The sequence below is a fragment of the Bos javanicus genome, chromosome 10 (assembly GCF_032452875.1).
Source record: "Bos javanicus breed banteng chromosome 10, ARS-OSU_banteng_1.0, whole genome shotgun sequence".
Classification (NCBI taxonomy): Eukaryota; Metazoa; Chordata; class Mammalia; order Artiodactyla; family Bovidae; genus Bos; species Bos javanicus.
In genome coordinates, this window is record NC_083877.1 from 27427707 (window position 1) to 27454034 (window position 26328).

The 26328-nt window shown below is 35.0% G+C and overlaps 2 protein-coding genes across 2 annotated transcripts; both read left to right on the plus strand.

The window, feature by feature from the left end:
• The first annotated feature begins 6185 nt into the window (after nt 1-6185).
• Nucleotides 6186-7133, plus strand: LOC133255399 (olfactory receptor 4F6-like). The gene has a single exon (XM_061429854.1). The coding sequence runs from the start codon at nt 6195-6197 to the stop codon at nt 7131-7133; it is 939 nt and encodes a 312-aa protein (XP_061285838.1). The 5' UTR covers nt 6186-6194.
• A 5237-nt stretch (nt 7134-12370) lies between these two features.
• Nucleotides 12371-14939, plus strand: LOC133255212 (olfactory receptor 4F4-like; the record flags this gene model as incomplete). Its single annotated transcript, XM_061429755.1, has 2 exons — nt 12371-13396; nt 14883-14939. Coding segments are annotated over 2 exons (1083 nt in total), but the record flags the coding sequence as incomplete, so codon positions are not given.
• Nucleotides 14940-26328: the final 11389 nt, after the last annotated feature.

Genomic DNA, 26328 nt, shown 5'->3' on the forward strand with positions numbered 1-26328 from the left:
AACAGGAGAAATTTTCCACTAATTTGGAATGTCACTATTTTACCAAAATTAATTTAGACAAGCCATAACTCTGCTGCTCTTCTAGAGTATATGGCTTCTGGGCAGGAGAAAATGATATACAACTCTAAACAAAGATAGAGCTTTGATACCTTGAGCCCACCATGGTAACCTGGAGATCAAAATTTTTTTTACGTACATATCAAAGATAAAGTCAGCCTTTTTCAGAGAAATCCACTAGACTTACCTTGATGATTGTTACAGGTCATCTGAATAATTATCTCCTTCTCAGGTAAACATGCTCCTATTACAGACAACTCAAAATAACTCCCTACATTTTTTTCTCTTCAGACATCGATCCAACAAACCCAAAATTTACTTGTATCCAGTCAAGTCAGGAAAAATAAAGTTCAAAACCATGTAAGACCTTCATCCCCAGTAGTCCGAAGTTTATGAGCACAAGTAGAGTCACAGGTAAACATCTGCCATAATTAAAAACAGGAAAAGTATTATGAATTATGAGAATTATCTTAACCTATCAAGGGTTTAGATTTATTTCTTCAAGTCTGGTACTATGAACATCTTGTTTCTCAGGATATATTTTCACACCTTCATCTCAGTCACTCAAAGCAAGATCATCCACCATAAAGAGGGATTTTTATTATACAATCCAATATGTTATGTCAAAATCTTCCTGTAAAACAGATTCACTTTGCTGTACACCTGAAACTAATACAACATTGTAACTCAACTATATTCCAATAATATTTTTTGAAAAAAACCTTCCTTCTTTCCCTCTGTTTCATCACCAGAAAAATTTTTCAATATTTCTCTCTTGGGGAAAACAATGTGACTCAAAGATCTAGTCCCCAAGAGAATTTAATAATGGGCTGAGTATTAGCCATCTTTGCTGCAGCAGCGAGTCACTCTCTTATGCAGCTAATTAGGTTATTTCTCATTGTGGAGAATCTTATATATAGCTTTATCTTTGAGTGGGGTGGGAGTGCTTTTTACAAATATAAAAGAGTACACTCTCTGACTTTCTCTTCTTCTAAAAATATACACCCTGTGACTGAACAGGCAAGTAAGAAAGACACTTTTAAATTACAAAACCATCCCTGTCATGGTTGCTTCCCTCTCCCCATAACCCTTGACCTTCCTTCAATTTCCATTCCCCTGTAAAATATTGTGTCAGTTTTTTCTTTTGAAATCTATTTGTCCTTTCATCCTATACCATCTCTTTCCTATGATCAAATTTCAATCACTGAATTGCATTGTCTTCTAAAATTAATTACACACACACACATATACCTTCTGATGTTTTTAACTTCTTAATGTGAAAAATTTTCAAGATTCACGTTTTTGGCTTTTGTGCTTTCCAATTCATTTTAAACTTCGTTTTCCATTGTGCAAAACAGAGTTCCGGACTCACGTATTCCTATACTATTTAAGGATCAAATTCTGTTTTAAAACAAAAGGAAATCTCAGTCCTCAGCCTCCAGGATTCTAGTGTGATTCCCTCTCCTTCACTATTACTTTCCTCTGAATTTGAAGGCTCCAACCAATGCCTAGACTGAGAGCATGTGCTCAGATTCAAAGAAGATTCTGGTGTTGTGCCAGAGGACAGTACAGAGGAGATGCTGGCTGAAAATTCTCAAAAAGAACTGTTCAAGGACTGGCCAAGTTGTTTGAAGAAATAGGAGAGGGGATAAGGAAGAGCAATACCCAATGGGGAAAAAAATAGTCTTTCAGAAAGGGACGGCTCATTTTATTTTAAAAGGAAAGAGAACTCAGGGATGAATAGGACTCTTCCAATTTGGTGTGATACTATTAAATATAAACAGTCTAGCTTTTTAATGACTTTTCCTACAAGCAGGTGTAGATCGTGAGTGAGGAAGGTCATTGGACTGAGTTAGGCTGACTTCTAGTACTGGCTCTGTGAATGTATTCCTGCAAATACACTGGGCATTTAACCTCACTGGGTTGTTTTCCATCTGTAGAATGAAATAACTGGGCAATATAATCTCAAAGTTCTTTCCTACTTCTATAAAAATGTATCATTCTAATCTTTTTTGTTTAAAGATTTGTCTCTCCAGGCATTGGATAACTGATAAATTTTAAATCTCCAATAGGAGAGATGGCAAGTTCTAAGGGGACTTGGCTTTTGAAGAACTCCTGGGAACTTCACCCAGTCACCAGTGTTTCCTAAGAAGGCAGAGAAACCAAGTATGTGGTCTTTTTCTCCAAACAAGCACTCTCAGGTCATCAGGACTTCTTGAATAATGATACATATTAATTCTAGATGTTTATAACAGAATGGGTGGGCCCTTCTTCATTTATCTTAAATACTCATGATTATATATATATATATACACATATCTCATTAGGTTATATATGTGTGTATATGTGTATGTATATGTATATATATATATATATATATATATATATACATACATATCTCATTAGGAAGCACAAGCTTGTGGAGAAGGTGTTGTTAACTTCAATTTCTCTATATATTTGTGAGGACTTCTATTTTGTTTACTTGGGCAATTTAGTGATAACTTCTGGACAATTTATTCTTCAAATATTCCTTGAGCTTTTTCTATGTGCCAGCCTGTTTTAGTCAAGAGACACAGTGTTGGACAAAGCAGAAAGTGTACCTACGTAATGAACTTTAATTTTTACATTTTACAAAAAGCTATAAATATTAGAAATAAGGAAAGCAAAATACTGACTGGAAGTTAAAGGGGTGTTTTTAATCAGTTACTTCCTAATGTTTTAGAGGTGACCTGTCAGCTGAACCACCATGCCAAAACTATACCCACTCCATACTGTCAAACCCCTCTGCCACATCCATTATTTATTTGCTTAATGTCTTAACTTTTCTTCATATCAGTGACTATTTTCCCTAAAATTTTATTATTACTTTCCATCCTTTCAGGCAAAATGTACTAAAATAGTGAATGGAAATGCAGGTGAAGCTCACATTCTTAGGTGTTCATAATGTATTGATGCGTGTTGATGTAAACAATGACAGGCAATTAAGCAAAGATGTGCAACATTGCACCAATGTCTCTTTTAATCATCATTTTATCCTCTTTATTTGTCCTAGATTTTATTTATTCCATCCCCTGTTTTCGTTTAATTCTTCACTCCCTTTCTATTTTCATTCTTCCTCTTTCTTTAGATCTTCTTTCCTGCCTGTTCCCTAGACATGTTACTGACTGACTTCACCACACTACTATGCTTATAGCGCCATGTTTTATATTGTAATTATACCAAACCCACTCCAGCATTCTTGCCTGGAGAATCCCAGGAACAGTGGAGCCCATTGGGCTGCCGTCTATGCGGTCACACAGAGTCGGACACGACTTAGCAGCAGCAGCAGCATAATTAAAGATTATCAATAAATTTAATTACACTTTTAAATGGAATCTTATAGTCTTTAGGCTAATAGACTCAAAGAGTATTGGATTTTTCTCTTTGTGAGTGAGTGAGTGAGCTCTGTCATGTCTGACTCTTTGCGACCCATGGACTGCAGCCCACCAGGCTCCTCCATCCATGGGGTTTTCCAGGCAAGAGTACTGGAGTGGGTTGCCATTTCCTTCTCCAGTTTAAAAAACTTAATTATCACTCACACTCCAAGACAAGCACCATTTCAGCAGTACTAAGCTAATACAGGTGGAAATTTTCAAATACGACAAATCAATTTAGAGAAAACTTCAATTGTTTTTATAAGATGAAACATCCACTTTCATGATGATGGAAACTTGAAGAATTCAGTTTATATGTGTAATGTTAGCTTTATAGGATAAAATCTTTGATCATAAGCAGTCAACATGATTCTTAAGCTTCAGCTTCATTACTCCAAGATAGTGACTTGAATGATGAGATCAGGAAATCAACAGCTTCTGCTCAGCAGAATAGAGGGTATTGCCATGAAATCTTCTAGGGATGACTTTCTGAACTCTATAATGCTCCCCAGATTCAATTCCACTCCCCAAATTCTTTGCCCTTACGCCCCTGTGACCTGGGTTATTTAAATATGGATATGAAGTCCATTGATAATTGAATGAATAAATTTCAAATGGTTATCATAGTTTTCAGAGAAAATGCTAGGAAGGGTTTTTAGAACATCTAGGTGAGAGAAGGTAGAAGACAATAGAAAAATTAATCAAGAGGCAACAGAAACAATAGTATATTGCTGAAATAGGAAGTTAATCAAACCTTTCCTATTTCCACCATCAAAATCCAGATCCATCAGGACACTACACTTATTTAGCTACATTCTGCCCTAATACTATCATCTATTAATCAATTCTGACAGCTTATGAAAATGTCTAATTGGATGAGAGAAGTATTAAAGTCCTTGACTTCTCCAGCTAGTCTTCTAATAATTACAAATTATTCTTTGTTTTTGAACCTTCTTAATAAATCATCCTTTAGCTCTCTATGCTCTTGGATGTTTTTATCAAAAAATCTAATATAAATATGATAGCTATACTGAAAGATATTTAAAATCTAAAGGATTTTTCAAGTTCTAAAAAATAAAAGTCAACTACTGTACTATGCAATCTGTTTACTTTTCGTACACTTAATATTATAAATAAAATTCTTACTAATGCTACTATAAATTTCTATTAACTTATTTTAATAACTATAATATTTTCCTTCGTAACAGAATTAAACCTATTGTTTGACATCTAAATTGTTCAAAGTTTTATCAACTGTAAAGTATGACAAACATTTTTGTGCAAAAATCTTTTTCTATACAAATAGAATTCCACAAGGAGTACTACTGCACCAAGTGGTACGGAGTCAAGATTCTTGACACATGATTTCAAAATATTTTCTTTAATAATCTTTAGTTTCTTTTTTAATTGGTGGAAAATCACTTTATCTTGCTGTGTTGCTTTCTGCCACACTCATGCACGCTCTTGAGCCTCCCTCCACTCCTCCCAACCCCACCTCTAGATCATCAAGGAGCACCCGGCTGGGCTCCCTGTGTTATATAGCAACATCCCACTATCTATTTCACACATTACAGCGTATACATGTCCATGCTACTTTCTCAATTCGTCCTACCCTCACCTTCCCTCTGTGTGTCAAGTCCCTTCTCTGCTATGTTCATCAGTACCATTTCAAAATATTTTCTTAATTTTAGATTAGTCTATATTTCTATCAAGGGTGTATGAATGTGCCTATCTCAATGAGTGTTGGTTTTGACAACAATACTATAAAACTATTTTAACTTAATAGAAAAATAATAGCTTTATATTTGATTTGATTTCTGAGGAAGATATATATATATATATATATATATATGCAAAAATACATAGTTTACTCTTCATATCATTTGTCCATTTATCTATTAGGCCTCAGAGGTTTTATTAAATGATTTGAACTTTTTAAAAATATTATGAAGATATCAATCTTTTGTCTGTCTATGGTACTTCAAATTCACATAAGATTTTTAAGGTAGATTGTTTTTAAGTACATGTAGGACATAGCATTCAGAGGTATCTTAACAGTTATTAGGAATGTCTATACTCATTTCTAATATGTGTAGTGTATCAGATGGTAAAGAATCTGCCTGCAATACAGGAGATACAGGTTCAACCCCTGGATCAGGAAGATCCCTTGGAGAAGGAAATGTCAACCCACTCCAGTATTCTTGCCTGGGGAATTTCATGCACAGAGGAGCTTGGTGGGCTACAGAGGTCTCCAAGAGTTGAACATAACTGAGTGACTAACACTTTTCATATTCATTTCTAACTTCTATTTAACTTTATTGTTCATGATTTTATTTTTTAAAGGTTATCTATTTTTTAATCATTTTATATGCTCTTATACCCTCTTCCAATTTTCTAGGATTCAGTATTTTGGTTTTTAACTTTTATTATTTCACTTCATCTGTATTCCTTGAGTTTATGTTATATGTTCTTTCCTAACACCATAAATTGTCTGATTGCTCACATATTTAAATAAATAGGATCATTTAAAGCAAAAGATTGTCTCTGAGTGAAGCTTTGTTGTATTCAATATTTTATACCCTGGTTCCCATTATTTTGTAAGTAGTCTATAATCATTTAAGTTAAAGGACCGATTTTAAATTATCAACATTTAAGTTGTATTATGTTGATCCTTTGTTTCTTTTGTTGCAGGTCACTTGACAGTCTTCTCTTCTTTATGATTCAATGGACCAAGTAAATGGCTCTGTGGTAACTGAATTTGTGTTACTGGGACTTACACAATCCTTAGGGATGCAGTTTTTACTTTTTCTCTTCTTCTCTGTATTGTATTTGGGGATTATCCTGGGAAACGTCTTCATTGTGGTCACAGTGATTTTTGATTCCCACTTACATACCCCCATGTATGTTCTATTGGCCAACCTGTCACTCATTGACCTAGCCCTTTCATCCACCACAGTTCCCAGGATGATCTCTGATCTTTTCAGTGACTGTCAAATCATTTCTTTCCACAACTGCATGCTACAAATGTTCTTTATCCATGTCACAGGAGGAGTGGAGATGCTGCTGCTCATAGCCATGGCATATGACAGGTACACAGCAATCTGCAAGCCTCTCCATTATCTAACTATTATGAATCCCAAAATGTGCATGTTTTTAGTAGTTGCTGCTTGGATAATTGGAGTGACTCATGCTGTGTCTCAGTTTGTCTTTGTCATAAATTTACCCTTCTGTGGACCTAATAATGTGGGGAGCTTTTATTGTGATTTTCCTCGGGTTATTAAACTTGCATGCATAGATACTTACAAACTAGAATTTGTAGTCACTGCCAACAGTGGCTTCATATCTATGGGCACCTTTTTTCTCCTAATTATATCATACATCTTCATTCTGATCACTGTCCGAAAACATTCTTCAAAATATTTATCCAAAGCATTCTTCACTCTGTCAGCTCACATCACTGTAGTGTTTTTGTTTTTCCTTCCATGCATGTTTCTCTACATATGGCCTTTCCCTACAAAGTCACTGGATACATTTTTTGCCATTGTGGACTTTGTTGTCACCCCCGTCTTAAATCCTGCCATATATACTTTAAGGAACAGAGATATGAAGGTGGCAATGACAAGGCTAAGTCAACAGCTTTTAAATTCTAGGGAAGTGACATGAGAGATTTCATTGATGAGAGCACAAGATGAATGTCATGAATCATCAAGACCCTTGTGGTCACCATGAACACTATAGAATGTGTTCATTTTCATTATTGCTTTTAAAAACTGAGAAGTTGGTGCTTCCCTAGTGGTTCAATGGGAGAGTCCACCTGCCAATGCAGAGGACATGGGTTTGATCCCTGATCCAGGAGGATCCCATATGCCGCAGAGCAACTAAGCTCATTGACCACAACTTCTGAGGCTGTGCTCTAGAGCCCAGCCACTGAGCCCACATGCTGCAACTACTGAAGCCTGCATGCCCTAGAGTCTGTGCTCTGCAACAAGAGAAGCCACAGCAATGAGAAGCCCATGAACCACAGCTAGAGAGTAGCCCCGGATTGTCTCAACTAGAGAAAAGTCCATACAGCAACAAAGACCAAGCACAACCAAAAATAAATAAATAAAATTATAAAACAACCCCAAAAAACTGAAACGCCTACAAAAAAGAAGGTATTAATCAAAGAACTTCATTTACATAGAGTTGCAGCTTATATTTCTACCTAACCTCCAAACCTAAACTGTAGTTACCACATGGCTGCATTCAATATTCATGTGGATATTTTACATCTACAGATAGATATGTACACTTGTATATATGTGTATATATATATATATATATATATATATATATACACACACATATACATGTAATTTAACTTCATCAGTATTTTCCATTTGATAACAAGCATCATTGGAAATCAATTAATATTTCTTATGGAAATTATGTAATCCAAAGATAAAATATGGCTTTATGTAAGCCAGTAGACATTAAAATTGAGGAAGAAGCAATTCTCATCATACTTGTATTTTAATTAGATAAATAGGAAGGTCAACACTATGACACTACATTAAGAATTAAAATTGCTTTTAGACTTTGATAATGTATTTCATACAATATTGTTTTAGAAATAGACTCTAGTATTTTCTATTATGCAAAATTTTGCCTATTTTCCAATTTTTTTTAATATTTGTGTTCAAAGCATATCTTTATTCATTCTTTAAAAGTATCTACAATTCTGTAAGTATTTGAAAGGACTTATTTACTAGAGAAGGATACTCCATTGCAATCTCAGCTTCTTCAATGTATTCATTTTTAAGTAAGGGCACTTAGAACAAAGAAGATGCTCAACATCACTCATAATCAGAGAAATGCAAATCAAAACCACTATGAGGTACCATTTCACGCCAATCAGAATGGCTGTGATCCAAAAGTCTACAAGCAATAAATGCTGGAGAGGGTGTGGAGAAAAGGGAACCCTCTTACACTGTTGGTGGGAATGCAAACTAGTACAGCTACTTTGGAGAACAGTGTGGAGATTCCTTTAAAAACTGGAAATAGAACTGCCTTATGATCCAGCAATCCCACTGCTTGGCATACACACTGAGGAAATCAGAAGGGAAAGAGACACGTGTACCCCAATGTTCATCGCAGCACTGTTTATAGTAGCCAGGACATGGGAGCAACCTAGATGTCCATCAGCAGATGAATGGATAAGAAAGCTGTGGTACATATACACAATGGAGTATTACTCAGCCATTAAAAAGAATACATTTGAATCAGTTCTAATGAGGTGGATGAAACTGGAGCCTATTATACAGAGTGAAGTAAGCCAGAAAGAAAAACACCAATACAGTATACTAATGCATATATATGGAATTTAGAAAGATGGTAACAATAACCCTGTGTACGAGACAGCAAAAGAGACATTGATGTATAGATCAGTCTTATGGACTCTGTTGGAGAGGGAGAGGGTGGGAAGATTTGGGAGAATGGCATTGAAACATGTATAATATCATGTATGAAACGAGTTGCCAGTCCAGGTTCCATGCATGATACTGGATGCTTGGGGCGGGATAACTGGGACGACCCAGAGGGATGGTACAGGGAGGGAGGAGGGAGGAGGGTTCAGGATGGGGAACACATGTATACCTGTGGCGGATTCATTTCAATATTTGGCAAAACTAATACAATATTGTAAAGTTTAAAAATAAAATTAAAAAATTAAAAAAAAAAGAAGATGGTTGGCATGTTTCAGTTAAAATCTGGAAAGTCTGCTGGTCGTGGAGCACAGCTGAGAGATCATTTGGATTCTTTCTATGACTGATTTAAGGAACATTAACTGTGATAAGTCAGTTCAGTTTAAACCACTGTATGGTAATAAAAGCTACTCAATAAAGATGATAAATAATAAGAACTTAGACTTATTATTTGTCAAGGTATTTTTCCTATGTTTTCTCCACAAATTCTAAGCTATCTGCTTTCTATAAAATCTAAAACATTATTATTTGCTTTCTTCTTAACACATCTGAATTTTAATTGCACAATTTTATCAATTGTTTTACTATGATTCCTTAAAAATTTACTTTTAAATTCAGTGAGGGTCATAGAAGTACCTGAGTTAGCCAAGAAACTGTGACATTAACCCTTAAATCAAGATGATTTTGTGTATTTCCTCAGGGGAAAGCTTGTGAGACTATAAAAGTTATTCTCAATACCCAAAGTTCAGGATAACTATTTTCAGATCTCTTCATCTGCCTCTAGTCACTTCCACAAATGGTTTTTAATTAATGAAGTCATTTGCTAAGGAGGATTAGTTTATATTAATTTTCTTCTCTTGGAAATTGTATACTTCATGAGAAAGTACAAATAAAAGTCTACACACCTTGCTCTGAAAATTGCTGTAGTGTCTTCCAGTTATGAAGGAGGTAGGTAGAATATGAAAGTGAAATATATTAGCAGAACTAACCAAACTGTAGCATTTGTATTGACAATAAAATGCTTCTATTAGTAATAACCCATTCTATAGAATTCAATTTTATGTGTATTTTTCAGAAAAAAATGGAAAAATCCTGAGGTTGGTGAAAAAAATTCATTTTGCTGAAGAATAGTATATTTGAATTCTTACTTGTTACCATGGTAGAAAATCTTTTCACTGCAAATGAGAACACTTTGGTAAATCTATACTGACATAACTATCGAGTTTGTTGTCTTCTCTCAGTGAAATGATTTCACATCAGTAAACATCCAAAGAAAATACTAAATAACATTCCTTGACTTTAAAGAAACATCCAAATCAATCAATCATGTCAGAAATGATCTCACAATAGGAATCCCATCCTCTTTATTGTCAATGACAAGTATGATTATATTTGTGCTAAGGAGAAGGGGACTAAAATGACTTTATGACTTGTTTTACTACTAGACTTCTTTTTATACTTGGAAATAAATTAGAATTGCTAAATATTTATAGGATTTTAAAAACAGTAATATGGAGCTTTAGGATAGGGCTATGGAATGGATAATGAAGAAAAAATGTAATTTCCAAGGACTGATTAAGTAGAGAAAACATAATACTACTCCCCCAAGAAATCTGATGAGCCATACCCTATCCTTTCATGACTCCTTGAGACCTGTCAATTTCCTCTCCTATCTTTTGTAGCTTCCCCTTCAAGCTACCGTTCCATTTTCTACTTCACTTACTGCAAAACCTCTGGACTCCCCAATACATATATGAAATGACTTTCACAACTTACATCCAACGACCACTTTTCAGGCTCTTAACTTTCAGGTAGCAACTTACAAAGATACTCCAACAATACCTTTACATGTTATTATCATCATCCTTTACTTCCTTCCAAATGTATTACTTCTTCTAAAAATGATCTTTATTTATATATTGCTATGCTAACTCTTATTATAGTTATTATCAGAATTAAAGCTGTGACAGTGTTCACAATTACTCAGAATTTAAAAAATTAGCATCATTTTTTTTTTATATATGTGTTGACACATGTCCTGTTATTACTACCTTTTATAATGGCTATTATTTAACTGCTTACTATTTGTTAGAAATTTATTTAACAATTGCTCATAATTCTGAAACAGTTCATGTCAACATAATAAAACATGAATCCTATAGTAGGCATTCTAGAATCCTTTTCCAATTTCATTTCCTATTAAAATTTCTTCACATTTTATCTCAGCAAATATTTTCCTCACTTTTAAATTTTTATTTTTTTAAATTTTATTTTGTTTTTTAAACTTTTTTGACCACCCCATACAGCATGTGAAATCTTAAGTTCCCCCATCAGGGATCAAACTCACATCCTCTACAGTGGCATTCTCTTGCTTTTAACTTCTTTCTCTCATTTTTAAACCTTATTTTTGTGTTGTTATTCTTTTCTTCTATTTTTCATCTTTAATTTTATTTTGGCATAAATCTTTCTTCTAAGCATTTTCATATTACCAAATGTTAAGTATCAATTCTATCCTCTACAAATTATTATAATTTCTAGTTTCTCTTTCAGAATTCTCATAAATGTAAAGTTCCCATAAGACTGAATCTCTACATCTGTCTTAGTTTTCATATTGCTATCCAAGCTCCTGAGAGATTATGAAAATTATTTTTAAATTGTGTCCCTCCCTCAATCCTGATAGAGTATTATATTAGTGGGGATTTAGAAAAATTTTGATCCAATGCAGTCATTTAAAAGATAGGGAAACGAAATGTTGCTATGATGATTATTTTTAGAATACAAGTAAACTTTTAAATGATTATTGAGGAGCCAGGGTTTTTCTATGAATCAGAGGTGATAACTCTCACTACTAATAATCATCTAATTCTATTGTGTAATTACCAAATAAAAAAGTTGAAATTCATAATAACCATAAGAAGGAATATAATTAGTATTTGCATTTACAAAATGGCAAAAGAAGTCTTAAAGAGGATGAATTCAAGATCCACAGATGCACACAAAACCCACTGTGATTGCCTCACATTAAATTGTGAATGAGGGTTTGTTTTAGTTTAATAGAGAAGTTTCCAATAACTGTATACGAGATTATTGTGATGAACTATAAGGCTACTAAAAATACCCTCTCAAAAATGCATGTCGTGAAAAGCCTTTGTAGATATGACAATCATAGAGTTTTATATGTATTTAAGAGCTATGATATGGTCCACAGAATATGAACTGTTTTGGAATTCAGCAAAAGAGGACATAAATGCACGGTGAGGGTATAAATTTAATCTGGCAGACAGGGTAACATGAAAAAAAGCATTTTATTAGGAATAAGCCCTAACATAAGTGGAAACACTAAAGCTTGGACAACTGGACTATAAGCGTATCCAGGCAAAGAGTATAGGATAAAATTGAGTTTAGATTGTAGGCATTTTGAATTTCTTTATGTAATAAAGCACAGAATGTCATCATGAGTGTGAACATAATGACACAAAATGGGGCTCTGAATTTGAACACAATATTTCTGACTTTCTTCTCACTCCATTCAAGGTAACTACAGAGGATATTTCCTGGAATGAATCAATAAGTGAAACAAATCACTCCACGGTGACTGAGTTCATTTTTCTAGGACTCTCCAACTCTCAGGAACTCCAGATTTTCCTATTTGTGTTCTTTTTTGTATTCTATGTAGGAATTGTGTTTGGAAACCTTCTTATTGTCATAACTGTGGCTTCTGACTCCCACCTTCACTCCCCTATGTACTTCCTGCTGGCCAATCTCTCACTCATTGACCTGTGTCTGTCTTCAGTCACAGCCCCCAAGATGATTGCTGATTTTTTCAGTAAATGTAAGGTCATCTCGTTCAAGGGCTGCCTCGCTCAGATATTTCTCCTTCATTTCTTTGGTGGGAGTGAGTTGATGATCCTTATAGCCATGGCCTTTGACAGATATGTAGCAATCTGTAAACCCCTTCACTACACTACAATTATGCGTGGCAATGTATGTGTTGGCTTTGTGGCTGCTGCATGGGGAACTGGCTTCCTCCACTCAGTGAGCCAGTTGGCCTTTGCAGTGAACTTACCTTTCTGTGGTCCCAATGAGGTAGACAGCTTTTATTGTGACCTTCCTAGGGTCATCAAACTTGCCTGCACAGATACCTATAGGTTGGATATCATGGTCATTGCTAACAGTGGTGTGCTCACTGTGTGCTCTTTTTTTCTCCTAATCACCTCATACACTGTCATCTTAGTGACCATCCAGCATCTCCCTTCAGAGAGGTCATCCAAGGCTCTGTCTACTTTAACTGCTCATATCACAGTAGTTCTTTTGTTCTTCAGACCATGTATCTTCATTTATGCCTGGCCATTCCCCATCAAGTCATTAGATAAATTCCTTGCTGTCTTTTATTCTGTGGTCACTCCTTTCTTGAACCCAATGATATACACACTGAGGAACAAAGACATGAAGACTGCAATGAGATGGCTGAGAAAATGGAATATCAATTCTAGGATAAAGTCTTAGATCTCTTATAAAATTAATCTGTAAGATTAATCTGAGATAATGACATATTATACAGTATCAGTAAGTTATTTAGAAAATCTAATGAAAAATGATATCTTCCATTTCATATTCTGAATCAACTGTCAAAGAATATTTACATACACAACCTCATTTTATTCTTTGACAATCTTGTTATATTTTTGAATACAGAGGCAAACTTAACATTTTACTTTGAAAATATGATCTCACTAATTCTTCTAACAATTAAAGGCATAAATATGTTAACATTTGGACACTCCTATGCCTTCTTGGATGGTCCTGAGGGTAAAACAGAGAAAGATAGAAACTAGGTTGACTTAGGATTTTTTTTTTAATTTCTATTTGGCTCATTTTACCTAAAAACATCAAGAAGCAAAGGCTATACACCTAATTCAAAAAAATATACATGCTTAGTGATAATAATATATATGTCAACTTTTAAGAGGTTTAAAAAAGAAACTCCTCCCATTTTAACAGTTTAACTACTATCATTGTAACATCCCATAATCCATGAGTGTTTATTAAGAAAAACAGGAAGAGGGGCTTCCCTAGTACATCAATGGTGAAGAGTCCATCTGTCAATGCAGGGGACATGGGTTCTATTCTTGATCCGGGACGATCCTATATGCCATGGGACAGCTAAGCCCACGTACCACAGCTACTGAGCCTGTGCTCTACAGCCCATTGACATGCAACTACTGAGCCCATGGGCTACAAGCACTGAAGCCCGTGCCTAAAGTCCATGCTCCACTACAAGAGAAACCACTGCAATGAGAAGCCTGCTCACAGCAGGGGCTAGAGATTAGCCCCTGCTCATCACAACTAGAGAAAACCCAGATGCAGCAACAAAGACCCAGCATATTCATAAGTAAATAAATAAATCTTATTTTTAAAAAAAGAATGACAGCAAAAGCAAGTCTGCCAATACAAAATTTGTCTTGTAGGCACATGACATCCTGTGGTATACAACAGTTCATAGAATAAAAGCATTTAGAGAGATTCAATTCTCTCAACATGTTGGCACACTGTGTATCATTTGGATTCATCCTTGTCACTTTTCATGGTTAGCTTTCACAAGCACAGGCTTTGAAGTAAAAAAGAGATGGGTTCGACTTTACCTACCCCATACTAATCATGACTTTAAGTATTAGCCCAGTTGGTAAATAATCCACCTGCAATTCAGGAGACCCTGGTTCAATTCCTTGGTCAGATAGGCTACCCACTCCAGTATTCTTGGGCTTCCCTTGTGGCTCAGCTGGTAAACAATTGCCTGCAATGCAGGAGACCTGGGTTCTATCCCTGAGTTGAGAAGATCCCCTGGAGAAGGGAATGGCTACCCACTCCAGTATTCTGGCCTAGAGAATCCCATGGACTATACCCATTGGGTCACAAAAGAGTTGGACATGACTGAGTGACTTTCACTTTCAAGCTTGTTTCCCATGGATTAATACCCAGAAGAATTGTTTGGTCATATGTTAGCTAAATGTTTAATTTTGGAAAAACTCCATGCCATTTTCTATAATGTCTATGCCAACTTACATGCCCATCAACAGTGTAACAGGATTTCCTTTTCTTCACATAATTTACACTAATCATACACCTGCTGGCTATTTGTAGATCTGCTTTGGAGAAATATCTATTCAGGTCTTTGCCTGATTTTAATCAGTTTTTTTTTGTTTGTTTTTTTTTGTTTGTTTTTGTTTTCTGGGTTTTTTGTTTTGTTTTGTTTTGCTGTTTTGTTTTTAGCTATTGAGTTGAATGATTTTAACTCCTTATCAGAAATATGCTATAAAAATATTTTCTCCCATCCTGTATTTGCCTTTCACTCTTGCCTGTTTTCCTTATTATGCATAAGCTTTTTAGTTTTATGTGCTGTTGATTTCAGTTAGCTAATTTTTGTTGAGTTTTGCATTTATATGTCTTCAGTAATATTGTTCTGTGGTTTTTGTTTCTTGCAGTATTCTTATCCGGCTTTAGTATCAGGCTAATTCTGGATCTATAAGTTTAGGAGAATTCATTCCCTGCTCTTCATTTTTTTGAAAGAGTTTAAGAAGATTGGCATTAATTCTTTAAATTTCAGTAGAATTTACCAATGAAAACAATCTAGCCCTGGAGTTTTTACAAAAATGCAGTAAAACTGGAAGTTGGAAATAAAATTAAGAAATTAATAAAAATCTTGAAATTTAGAAACTTGCACTTAAAAATACTAAATGAAAGTGGAAATACAGAGAAAAAAGCAAAATTTCTCAATAATGATAATAAAGCAGTACATACAAAGATAAATGGGATATAGTTAAAGCAGTGATAAGAGAAAACACATACATATGAGAAAACTCATATGTATATAAGAAAAACTCATATACATGTATCATGTTTACGATGAGTCATATACACACACTGATTAAAAATGAAAGAATTAAAGAAATGAGTTAAATTGCCACCTCAAATTTAAAAAAAAAATCAAAAGGGAAACAAAAAGAAAACACAAGAAATGAAACAAAAGTAAAAATCAATAAAATAAAGAACCAAAAAAGGTATCAAATTTTTAAATCAAAAATCTTGTTTTAAACAAATATACAAATTAGACTGTCCAGTCCATTAGATAGTTTCATAAAAGATAAGAAGAGATAAAGCACAAAAGTAGTTAATAAATACTAAGAGAAAATAATGATTAAAAATCAGCAAATAAATGTCACTAAAAACAATATTGTATACATCTATATAAATAAATTTGAAAGCTTTATGAAATGGATAAATATTTCAGGATAATACATTTACTACTGACTGCAGTACAAATTTAATACTTAAAAATGCTAATTTCCATAGAAATAATACAGAAGTTTATCAGGGAATTATAACACACAAATATCACATACATATACACACATACACACACACACACCAGGTTTAAATGGGTCCACAGAGAATTCTACAAAACATTTAGAAATCAGCCCCAAGCAACAGATATGCTGTGTGTTGCGCTTAGTCACTCAGTCGTGTCCAACTCTTTGTGATCCCATGGACTGTAGCCTGCCAGGCTTTTCTGTCCATGGGGATTCTCCAGGCAAGAATACCGGAGTGGGTTGCCATGCCCTCCTCCAGGGGATCTTCCCAACCCAGGGATCAAACCCAGGTCTCCCACATTGCAGGCAGATTCTTTACCATCTGAGCCACCAGGGAAGTCCATGAATCCTGGAACGGGTAGTCTATCCCTTCTCCAGGTGATGTTTCTAACCCAGGAATCGAACCAGGGTCTCCTGGATTGCAGGAAGATTCAGATAGTCTCACTGAAAACAAATTGTTCCAAAGAATAGAAAAATGAAAACTGCTTCCAATTTTTTCATGAAACAGCAAAAGTTATACCCAAATTAAATAAAAATAGTACAAGAGCAAACATTATCAACCAGTTTAGTCATGAATATTGCAGTCAAAATTCTATATATAATATTAGTACAGTAGACATTCTTTCTCATACTATTCACAAGAATTAACTGTTAATAGATCTGGGATACAAATGCAAAACATGAAGATATACAAACACAAGTACAAAATATGAGTAAATTCCTGAAAGTCCTAAATATAATGGAAATCTTTCTATGACACTAAATACAGATGTGATTTTTAATGATAAATAACAAAGTCTGCAATCCAAAATATTTTTTTAAAAACAAATGCAAATTCAGAATATGGAAGACAAACTGGGAGTAAACATTACAACATATATCACAGATAATATACTAATTATCTTAAAACTCTTAAATAACTCTTAAAATTGAAATAACTCTTAAAATTGAAAGAGGAAGACCAGACATCTGATAGATTCAAAAAAAGAAGGGTGAGGGGAGGTGAGTTCAGAGTAAACGCCAGAAGAGATAGCTCCAGGGACCTATTACTGTATAGAAACACTGAAATTTTAAGCAAAAATTGTTAGAATTAACATTTTCAGAATTCTGGAAAGTAATCAAAAGCTCATAGGCAATAAGTAAACACTGAATAAAGAAAAAGGCAACTTAAAAATAATAGAATAGATTTGTGGCACTTTTATTTGCCCTTTCATCATACCTTTCCTAGCTTAGCATTTTTTGTGAAGATGATGGCCCATAGCTGAATGAGATTACAGTCTTTGACTCCAGAGGGAGCAGAGCAGACCTTAATTTCAAAAAACTGTGTTTCTTTTTTCTGATCTGTCTGAAAGCCACCTAAAAATATTATGTAAACCTTTTAAATTTGTTTTACCTAATTCAGAAGTCACTCAAGGTGGAAGAGGAGCAAGAATTCTTCAAAAACAGTGTAAGGCAAATGAAAAACCCATAGCCATCTGGGACAATTGAGCCCATCCCTAAAAGCCTGGAAGGAAAAAGTAGGAGCTGGGTTTTTTGGAAATGAAGGGAGTCAAAACAACACCTTTATATTGGAGAATTCAGAAAGCCTGATGGTTCAGATGGTGAAGAATCCACCTGCAACGCAGAAGACCCAGGTTTGATCCTGGGTTGGGAAGATCCCCTGGAGAAGGGAAGTCTACCCACTCAAGTATTTTTGCCTGGAGAATTCCATGGATATAGGATCCTGGAGAAGGCAATGGCACCCCACTCCAGTACTCCTGTCTGGAAAGTCCATGGACCGAGGAGCCTGGTGGGCTGCAGTCCATGGGGTCGCTAGGGGTCGCACATGACTGAGCGAATTCACTTTCACTTTTCACTTTCATGCATTGGAGAAGGAGGTGGCAACCCACTCCAGTGTTCTTGCCTGGAGAATCCCAGGGACGGGGGAGCCTGGTGGGCTGCCGTCTATGGGGTCGCACAGAGTCAGACATGACTGAAGTGACTTGGCAGGAGCCTGGTGGGATACAACCTATAGAGTCACAGATAGTCAGACATTACTGAATGACTAACACTTTATACATGTTGGAGCAAAATACATTTTCAGGAAATACCTGAGAAGATTCTCAAGTTTTAGCTCTGGCTATTTTCTAATGCAAACAGAAATTGAAGGGTAAGGCAGAGTTTTATATAACCCAAATATTGAAGGAATGACTCAGCAATCTACCAGGAAAGACTAGAAGTGTTTTCATTTTTCTTACTTTTCTTATTTTCTGTTGCTTTTTCTTATTTTTTTCTTGGCTCTTGGTGTTCAAAATATCACTAGCTGAACACACGCTAAAGATATAAACACTACAGAGAATAAACATAATAAAGAATACAGAAGGTACAAAAATAGTCTAGAAGTCACTAAACAGCAAACAAACAAACAAACCCAGCTGAATCCTACAGAAATTAACAAAAATAAACCTTGAAGAGGGGAAAGAATCTGGTTTCCAAGTTACTGAATTATAATATCCAGAAGACCTAGTTTAAAAAATAAGAAGCCTACAAAAAAAAAAAAAAGTATGTTCCATGCACAATGAAATAAACAGACACTATCAGTGAGAAAGCAAAATGTTTGACTTACTAGATTAAGACTTTAAACAAATGGTTTTAAATGAAAAGTAAGAGAATAATAGATCGCATCAAGATTATCAGTAAAGGTATAGTAATGGAGCTTCCTAGGTGGCACTAGTCGTAAAGAATCTGCCTGCCAATGCAGGAGATGCAAGAGACACAAGTTTGATCCTTGGGTTGGGAAGATTCCCTAGAGTAGGGAATGGCTACCCACTCCAGTATCCTTGCCTGAAGAATTTCATGGACAGAGGAGCCTGGTGGGCTACAGTGCATGGGGCCACAAAGAGTTGGACATGACTGAGCACACACACAAAAGTACAATAACTGAAACAAAAGGTGCTGGGACAACTGATATTCAATTGCCAAGAAAAATGAAGTTGAATGTCTACCTCACACCATATACAAAACTTAATTCAAATTTTATCAATGGCTTAAATATAAGACTAAAACCATACAACTCCTAAAAGAGAATATAGGAATAAATCATGGCCTTGTACAGGCAATGACTCCCTAGATATGAAAACAAAAATGAAAGATAAAAAAAGGAAAGCAAAGAAAAAAGAGATTTGACTTCAAAATTATAAACTTTTTATAACAAGAACATTGTCAAATAAATCAACAACCTAGAGAAGAGGAAAAATACTTATCTCTGATAAAGCTCTGGTATCCAATATATATAAAAGAACTTACAATGCAACAACAGAAAGACAAATAAAAACTAGAAAATTGACAAAGAACTTGAATAGGCATTTCTCCAGAGGAGATAAACAATAGCCAAGAAATACATGAAAAGATGTTCAACATCAATAATTATCAGGAAGATTCACATTAAAACCACAGATGTCACTTTACACCCACAATGAGTCCATAATCCAAAAAAAGGAGAGGTAAGAATAGCCAGAAAATATGAAGTAACTGGAACCTTCATACACTACTCATGAAGATGTAAAGTGGTGAAGCTACTTTGGAAAGTATTTTGCAGTTTCTCAAATGTTAAAAATAGAGTTAGCATATGACCCAGTAATTCCACTCAAAGGTATATACCCATAAGAAATGAAAACAGATACTCAAACAAAAATTCACACACAAACACACAGACATACTCATAGCAACACTATTAGCAATAGCCAAAAGATAGAAATTATCCAAATATCCCTTAGCAGATGAATAGATAAATAAATTAAATTGTGAAATACCCATACAATAGAATATTACTCAACCATAAAAAGGAATAAAGTAGTGATAAGTGCTACATGTGAATCAACCTCAAATATATGTTGAGTGAAAGAAGCCATATATGAAAGATTACATACTGAAGGAAGATGGCCAAGATGGCAGAATAGGAAGACCCTAAGCTTACCTCGTCCTAGGAGCACACCAAAAGTACAACTATTTACAGAATAGCTATTGATAAGAATGATCTGAAGACTGGCAGAAAAGATTTTTTCCACATCTAAATAAAGATTAAACCACAATGAGACAGGAGGGGCCGAGATACAGTAGAATTAAGACCCACACACCAAGGTAGGCAGCCCACAAATGAAAGGGTAACCATAAGTGCAGAGGTTCTCCCAAATAATGAGATATCTGAGCCTCATATCAAACTCCCCATTCAGGGGGTACTACACCACAAAGATGAGCTCCCAGATCATCAGGCTTTGAAGGTAGGCAGGGTTTACACATGGGAAAGCCAAAGGGCTGTGGGAAACTGAGATCCAGTTCTTTAAGGGCACATGCAAAATATCACATGCTCTGAGTAGAAGCAACAATTGAAAAGCAGCCTGAGTCAGATTCCACTGACTGATCTCATAGAAGTCTCCCAGAGAGGCAGAAAACTGATGGGACACCCCGTAGATGCACAGATGCACTATTTTGGAGCTCTCCATCTAGACTACTGGCCCACCAGCACATTAGCACACCAGCACCAGCCCCAGGACACTCCAGGTAGTAAATTGTGCCAGAAAGCCACCTTTTCCCCCAAGTTCCTGCACAAGGCAGAACTGAATAACCTTCCCAGGGGCAAGTCCTGCCCACCAGTGCACCACAGTACTAGCCCCGCCACAACAGTTAGGCTGGCTTATTCAGAAAACATAGTTGAGATTATATGACTCTGGTGACCAGAGGGGTACTATGAGCACCATAGACTATCTCCTACACAGGGCCACTTCTCCAAGATGCTACCTAATATATACAAATAAGCACCTGATATATACAAATAAATACCCAATATATACAAATACAGAGAATTAGGTAAAATGAGGTGACAAAAAATATGTCCCAAATGAAAGAACAAGATAAAACTACAGAGGAAAACTAATTGAAGTAGAGATAAACAATTTCTCAATAAAGATTAAAGACCAAAAGATACTCAACAAAAATGGTTGAAGAATGGATAAACACAGGGAAAAGGTTAACAAAGAATTAGAATATAAAAAGAATCCAAAAGAGCTAAAGAATAGAATAACCCAAGTTAAAAAAAAAAAAAAAACAACACTAGAAGGAATAAACTGTAGATTAGATAATACAGAGGAACAGAACTGAAAGACAGAATAGTGAAAAAAACTCAACCTAAACAGGGAAAAAAACTTTTTTAAAACTGGAGAGAGTTTAAGACACTTCTGGGACAACATCAGGAATACTAACATTTGCATTAAAGAGGTCTTAGAAGGAGAAGAGAAAGAGAAAGAAAGGGACAGGGAACTTATTTGACAATACCTGAAAACTTCCCTAACACGAGAAAGGAAATAGTCATCCAAATTCAGAGTCCCAAGCAAGAACAACCCAAAAGAACCAAATCAATACACATTGTAATTTAAATGGTAAAATAAAAGTTGAAGGAAGAATAGTAAAAATAGTAAGGAAAATGCAACTCTTTATATAGTCAATATAATAGAACTCTCATAATACTGTCAGCTGACTTTCAGTAGAACCTTTGCAGTTCAGGAGGAAATGCAGAATACATTTGAAGTATTAAAAGGAAAAAATCTGCAATCTATAGTCTACACAGCAAGGGTATCATTTGGATTTGAAGCATAGTTTTACAGACAGGCAAAAGCCAAAAGAGGTAACCATCACTAAACCAACTTCACAAGATTAAAGGGACTTCTTTGAGTGGAAGATAACACACTTCGAAATATGAAAATTTAAAAAGGAAAAAGCTCATTGGTAAAAGCAAATATACAGAAAAAGCGGTAGATCAAGCACTTATAAAGGTAGTATGAAAGTTAAAAAATAAGTAGAAAAAGCACTTTCATCCACAATAAGAAGTTAGAGAACACACCAAACAAAGAGATGTAAAATATAGTATCAAATAAATGAATGTCAGAGAAGGAGTTAGAATGCTTTTGAACTTCAGTGGTCAGGAACTTTACTATATCAAGTTTTATATATAAATACTTATATTTATATATATATTAAAACATATAACTACTTAAAGTTATATAAAACTTTCTGGTAACAATTAGCCAAAAATCTGTAATACATATACATGTAAAAAAGCAGAAGGGAATCCAAATATATTAAAGATAGTAACCAAAGCACAAGAGGAAAAAGCAAAAGAAGAAAAGAACATAAAAGAAGTGAAAACAACCCCCAAAGAATTAACAAAATGGCAATAAATACATAGCTAACAATAATTCTATAAATGTATACAGACTAGGTGCTCCAATCAAAAGATAGTGGCTGAATGGATAAAAAAAATCAAGACACATACATAATGCCCACAAGGGGTTCACTTCAAATCTCAAGACACACACAAACTGAAAGTGAGGTGATGGAAAAAGGTATTCCATGCAAATGGAAATGAAAAGAAACCTGGGATAGCAACATTTGATCAGACAAAATACACTTTAAAACAGGAAACAAAAAAAGACATTACATAATGATGGGGGTCAATCTAACTAGTTAAAAAAACAAAGGGACTTCCTTGGCAATCCAGTGGTTAAGACTTTGCCTCACAATGCAGGGGGTGCCTGTTCAATCTCTGGTCAAGGAGGTAAGATCCCACATGCCTCTCAGCCAAAAACCAAAACATAAAACAGAAACAATATTGTAACAAACTCAATAAAGACTTTTAAAATAGTCTACATCAAAAAAAAAAAAATTAAAAGAAAAATTAAGTTTAATAATAATAATCATAAATATATTTGCACCCAAGATAGAAGCACCTAACTGCATAAAGCAAATGTTAAAAAACATGAAGGTAGAAACTGATAGTCACAAAATAGTAAGACACTTAAGTGTCCCATTTACATCACTGGACAGATCATCCAAACAGAAAATCAATAAGGAAACACTAATCCTAAAAGACAAATTTGATCAGTTGAATTTAACAGATATATAGGGAGCATCCCCTACATATCAGTTCAGTTCAGTTCAGTCACTCAGTCGTGTCTGACTCTCTGCGACTCCATGAACCACAGCACGCCAGGCCTCCCTGTCCATCATCAACACCCAGAGTCCACCCAAACCCATGTCCATTGAGTCGGTGATGCCATCCAACCATCTCATCCTCTGTCATCCCCTTTTCCTCCTGCCCCCAATCCCTCCCAGCATCAGGGTCTTTTCAAATAAGTCAGCTCTTCACATCAGGTGGCCAAAATATCAGTGTTTCAGCTTCAACATCAGCATTCCAATGAACACCCAGGACTGATCTCCTTTAGGAAGGACTGGTTGGATCTCCTTGCAGTTCAAGGGACTCTCAAGAGTCTTCTCCAACACCACTAACCCTATATATCAACCGAATATACATTATTTTCAAGGACAAAGGGAACATTCTTCAGGACAAATCACAGGCTAGGCCACAAAACAAGTTTCAGTAAATTTAAGAAGATTAAAATCATATCAAGCATCTTTCTCATCACAATGCCATTAGAATAAAAATCAACAAGAAAAAAACTTCAAAAAAATTACAAACACATGGAGGCTAAACAATATGCTACTAAACAACCAATAGGTCACTAGAGATATCAGAGAGGAAATAAGAAATAGTCTACATCAAAAAAAAACTTAAAAGAAAAATTAATTTTAATAATAATAATCATAAATATATTTGCACCCAACATAGGAGCACCTAACTGCATAAAGCAAATGTTAAAAAACATGAAGGTAGAAACTGATAGTCACAAAATAGTAAGAGACTTCAGTGTGGGACACAGAAAAATCAGTTCAAAGAAAGAAGTTTATATTAATACAAACCTACTTCAGGAGACAAGAAAAAAATAATCAGCCCAACTTTAAACCTAAAGGGCCTAAAATAAGAAAACAAAGCACAGAGTTAGTAGAAGAAAGAAAATAAAGATAAGAGTGGAAATAAATAGAGACTTAAAAAAAAAACAATAAAAATATCAATGAAGTTAACAGCAGGGTTTTTTTTAAAGATAATAAAATTGATAAGACTTTAGCTAGACTAATCAAGAAACAAAAGAGAAATTAAAGAGAAGTTACAACTGACACCACAAAATACAAAGTTTCATATGAAGTACTGTGAACAACTATACGCCAATTAAATGGACAACCTAGAATAAACTGACAAATTACTAGAAATGTACAGTTTTACAGTATTGAATTCAGGAAGAAATACAAAATATGAATGTATCAGTTGCCAGTAATGAAATTGGTTCAGTTAAAAAAAAAAAAAAAAAAAAACTCAAAGCTAACAAAAGTCCAGGATCAGATCTTCACAGGTAAATTCTACCTGACATATAAAGAAGAAATAATGCCTGTCCTTCTTTAGCCATTCCAAAAAATTGAATATGAAAGAATACTTTGGAACTCATTCTAAGTGGTCAGCATCACTCTGATACCAAAACCAGACAAAGATAATATAAAAAAAGAAAATGCAAGTCAATATCTCTCATGAAAATAAATCCCAAAATCCTCAGCAAACTGAGAATATTAGCAAACTGAATTCTACAAAAATTAAAAGGATCATATACTATAGCCATGTGGGTTTACTCACAGATGCAAGAATGAATCATTACTTACAAATTAGTATGACACACCACATTAAGAAACTGAAGAATAAAAATCATGAATATCCCAATCAGTTCAGTTCAGTCACTCAGTTGTGTCCAACTCTTTGCGACCCCATGAATCGAAGCACGCCAGGCCTCCCTGTCCATTACCAACTCCTGGAGTTCACTCAGACTCACGTCCATCGAGTCAGTAATGTCAACAGAGGCAGACAAAAATTTTGACAAAATTCAACATCCGTTATAATCAAAATCTCTCAATGAAGTATGTAATGAGGCAACACATTTCAACATAATAAAGGCCATATATGACAAACCATGGGCTTCCCTGGTAGCTCAGCTGGTAAAGAATCCACCTGCAATGCAGGAGACACCGCTTCAATTCCTGGGTCAGGAATATAACCTGGAGAAGGTATAGGCTACCCACTCCAGTATTCTTGGGCTTCCCTGGTGGCTCAGATGGTAAAGAATCTGCTTGCAATGTGGGAGACCTGGATTCTATCCCTGGGTTGGAAAGATCCCCTGGAGGAGGGCATGGCCACCCACTCCAATATTCTTGCCTGGAGAATCCCCATTGACAGAGAAGCCTGGCAGGCTACAGTCCATGGGATCACAAAGAGTTGGACACAACTGAGCGACTATGCACAGTACAGCACATGACAAACCTACAGCCAACATCACACTCAATGATAAAAAACTGAAAGCATTTCCTCTAAGATCAGGATCTAGGCAAGAATACCAATTCTCATCACTTTTATTCAATATAATATCAGAAGTCCTAGCCACAGCAATTAGAAAACAAATAAGATGTGTCCAAATTGGAAAGGAAAAAGTTAAACTGTCACTCTTTGCAGATAACATTATACTATATATATAAAAACCCAAAGTCTCCACTAAAAATCTATTAGACCTAATAAATAAATTCAGAAAGTTTGCAGGATACAAGATTAATATACAGAAATCTGTTGCTTTCCTATACACTAATAATGAACTATCAGAAGGAGAAAACAAAAATAATCCCATTTTATATTGCATCAGAAAGAATAACATACCTATTAATAAACTTAACCAAGGCAGTGAAAGACCTATACTCTGAAAACTATAAAACACTAGTGAAAGATATTGAAGACAATACAAAAAAAAAAAAAAAAAGGAAACATACCCCATGCTCTTGGACTGAAAGAATAAGATTGTTAACAGTCCATACTATGCAAAGAAATCTACAGATTTAATGCAATCCCTATCAAAATACCCAAGACATTTTCCACAGAATTAGAAAAAATAATTCTTAAATTTATATGGAATCACAAAATACCCCAATTGCCAAAGCAATCTTGAGGGAAAAGAAAAACTGGATGTATCACACTCCTGACTTCAAGCTATACTACAAATCTACAGTAATCAGTAATCAAAACAACATGGTTATCAGTACAAAAACAGACACATAGATAAATGAAATAGC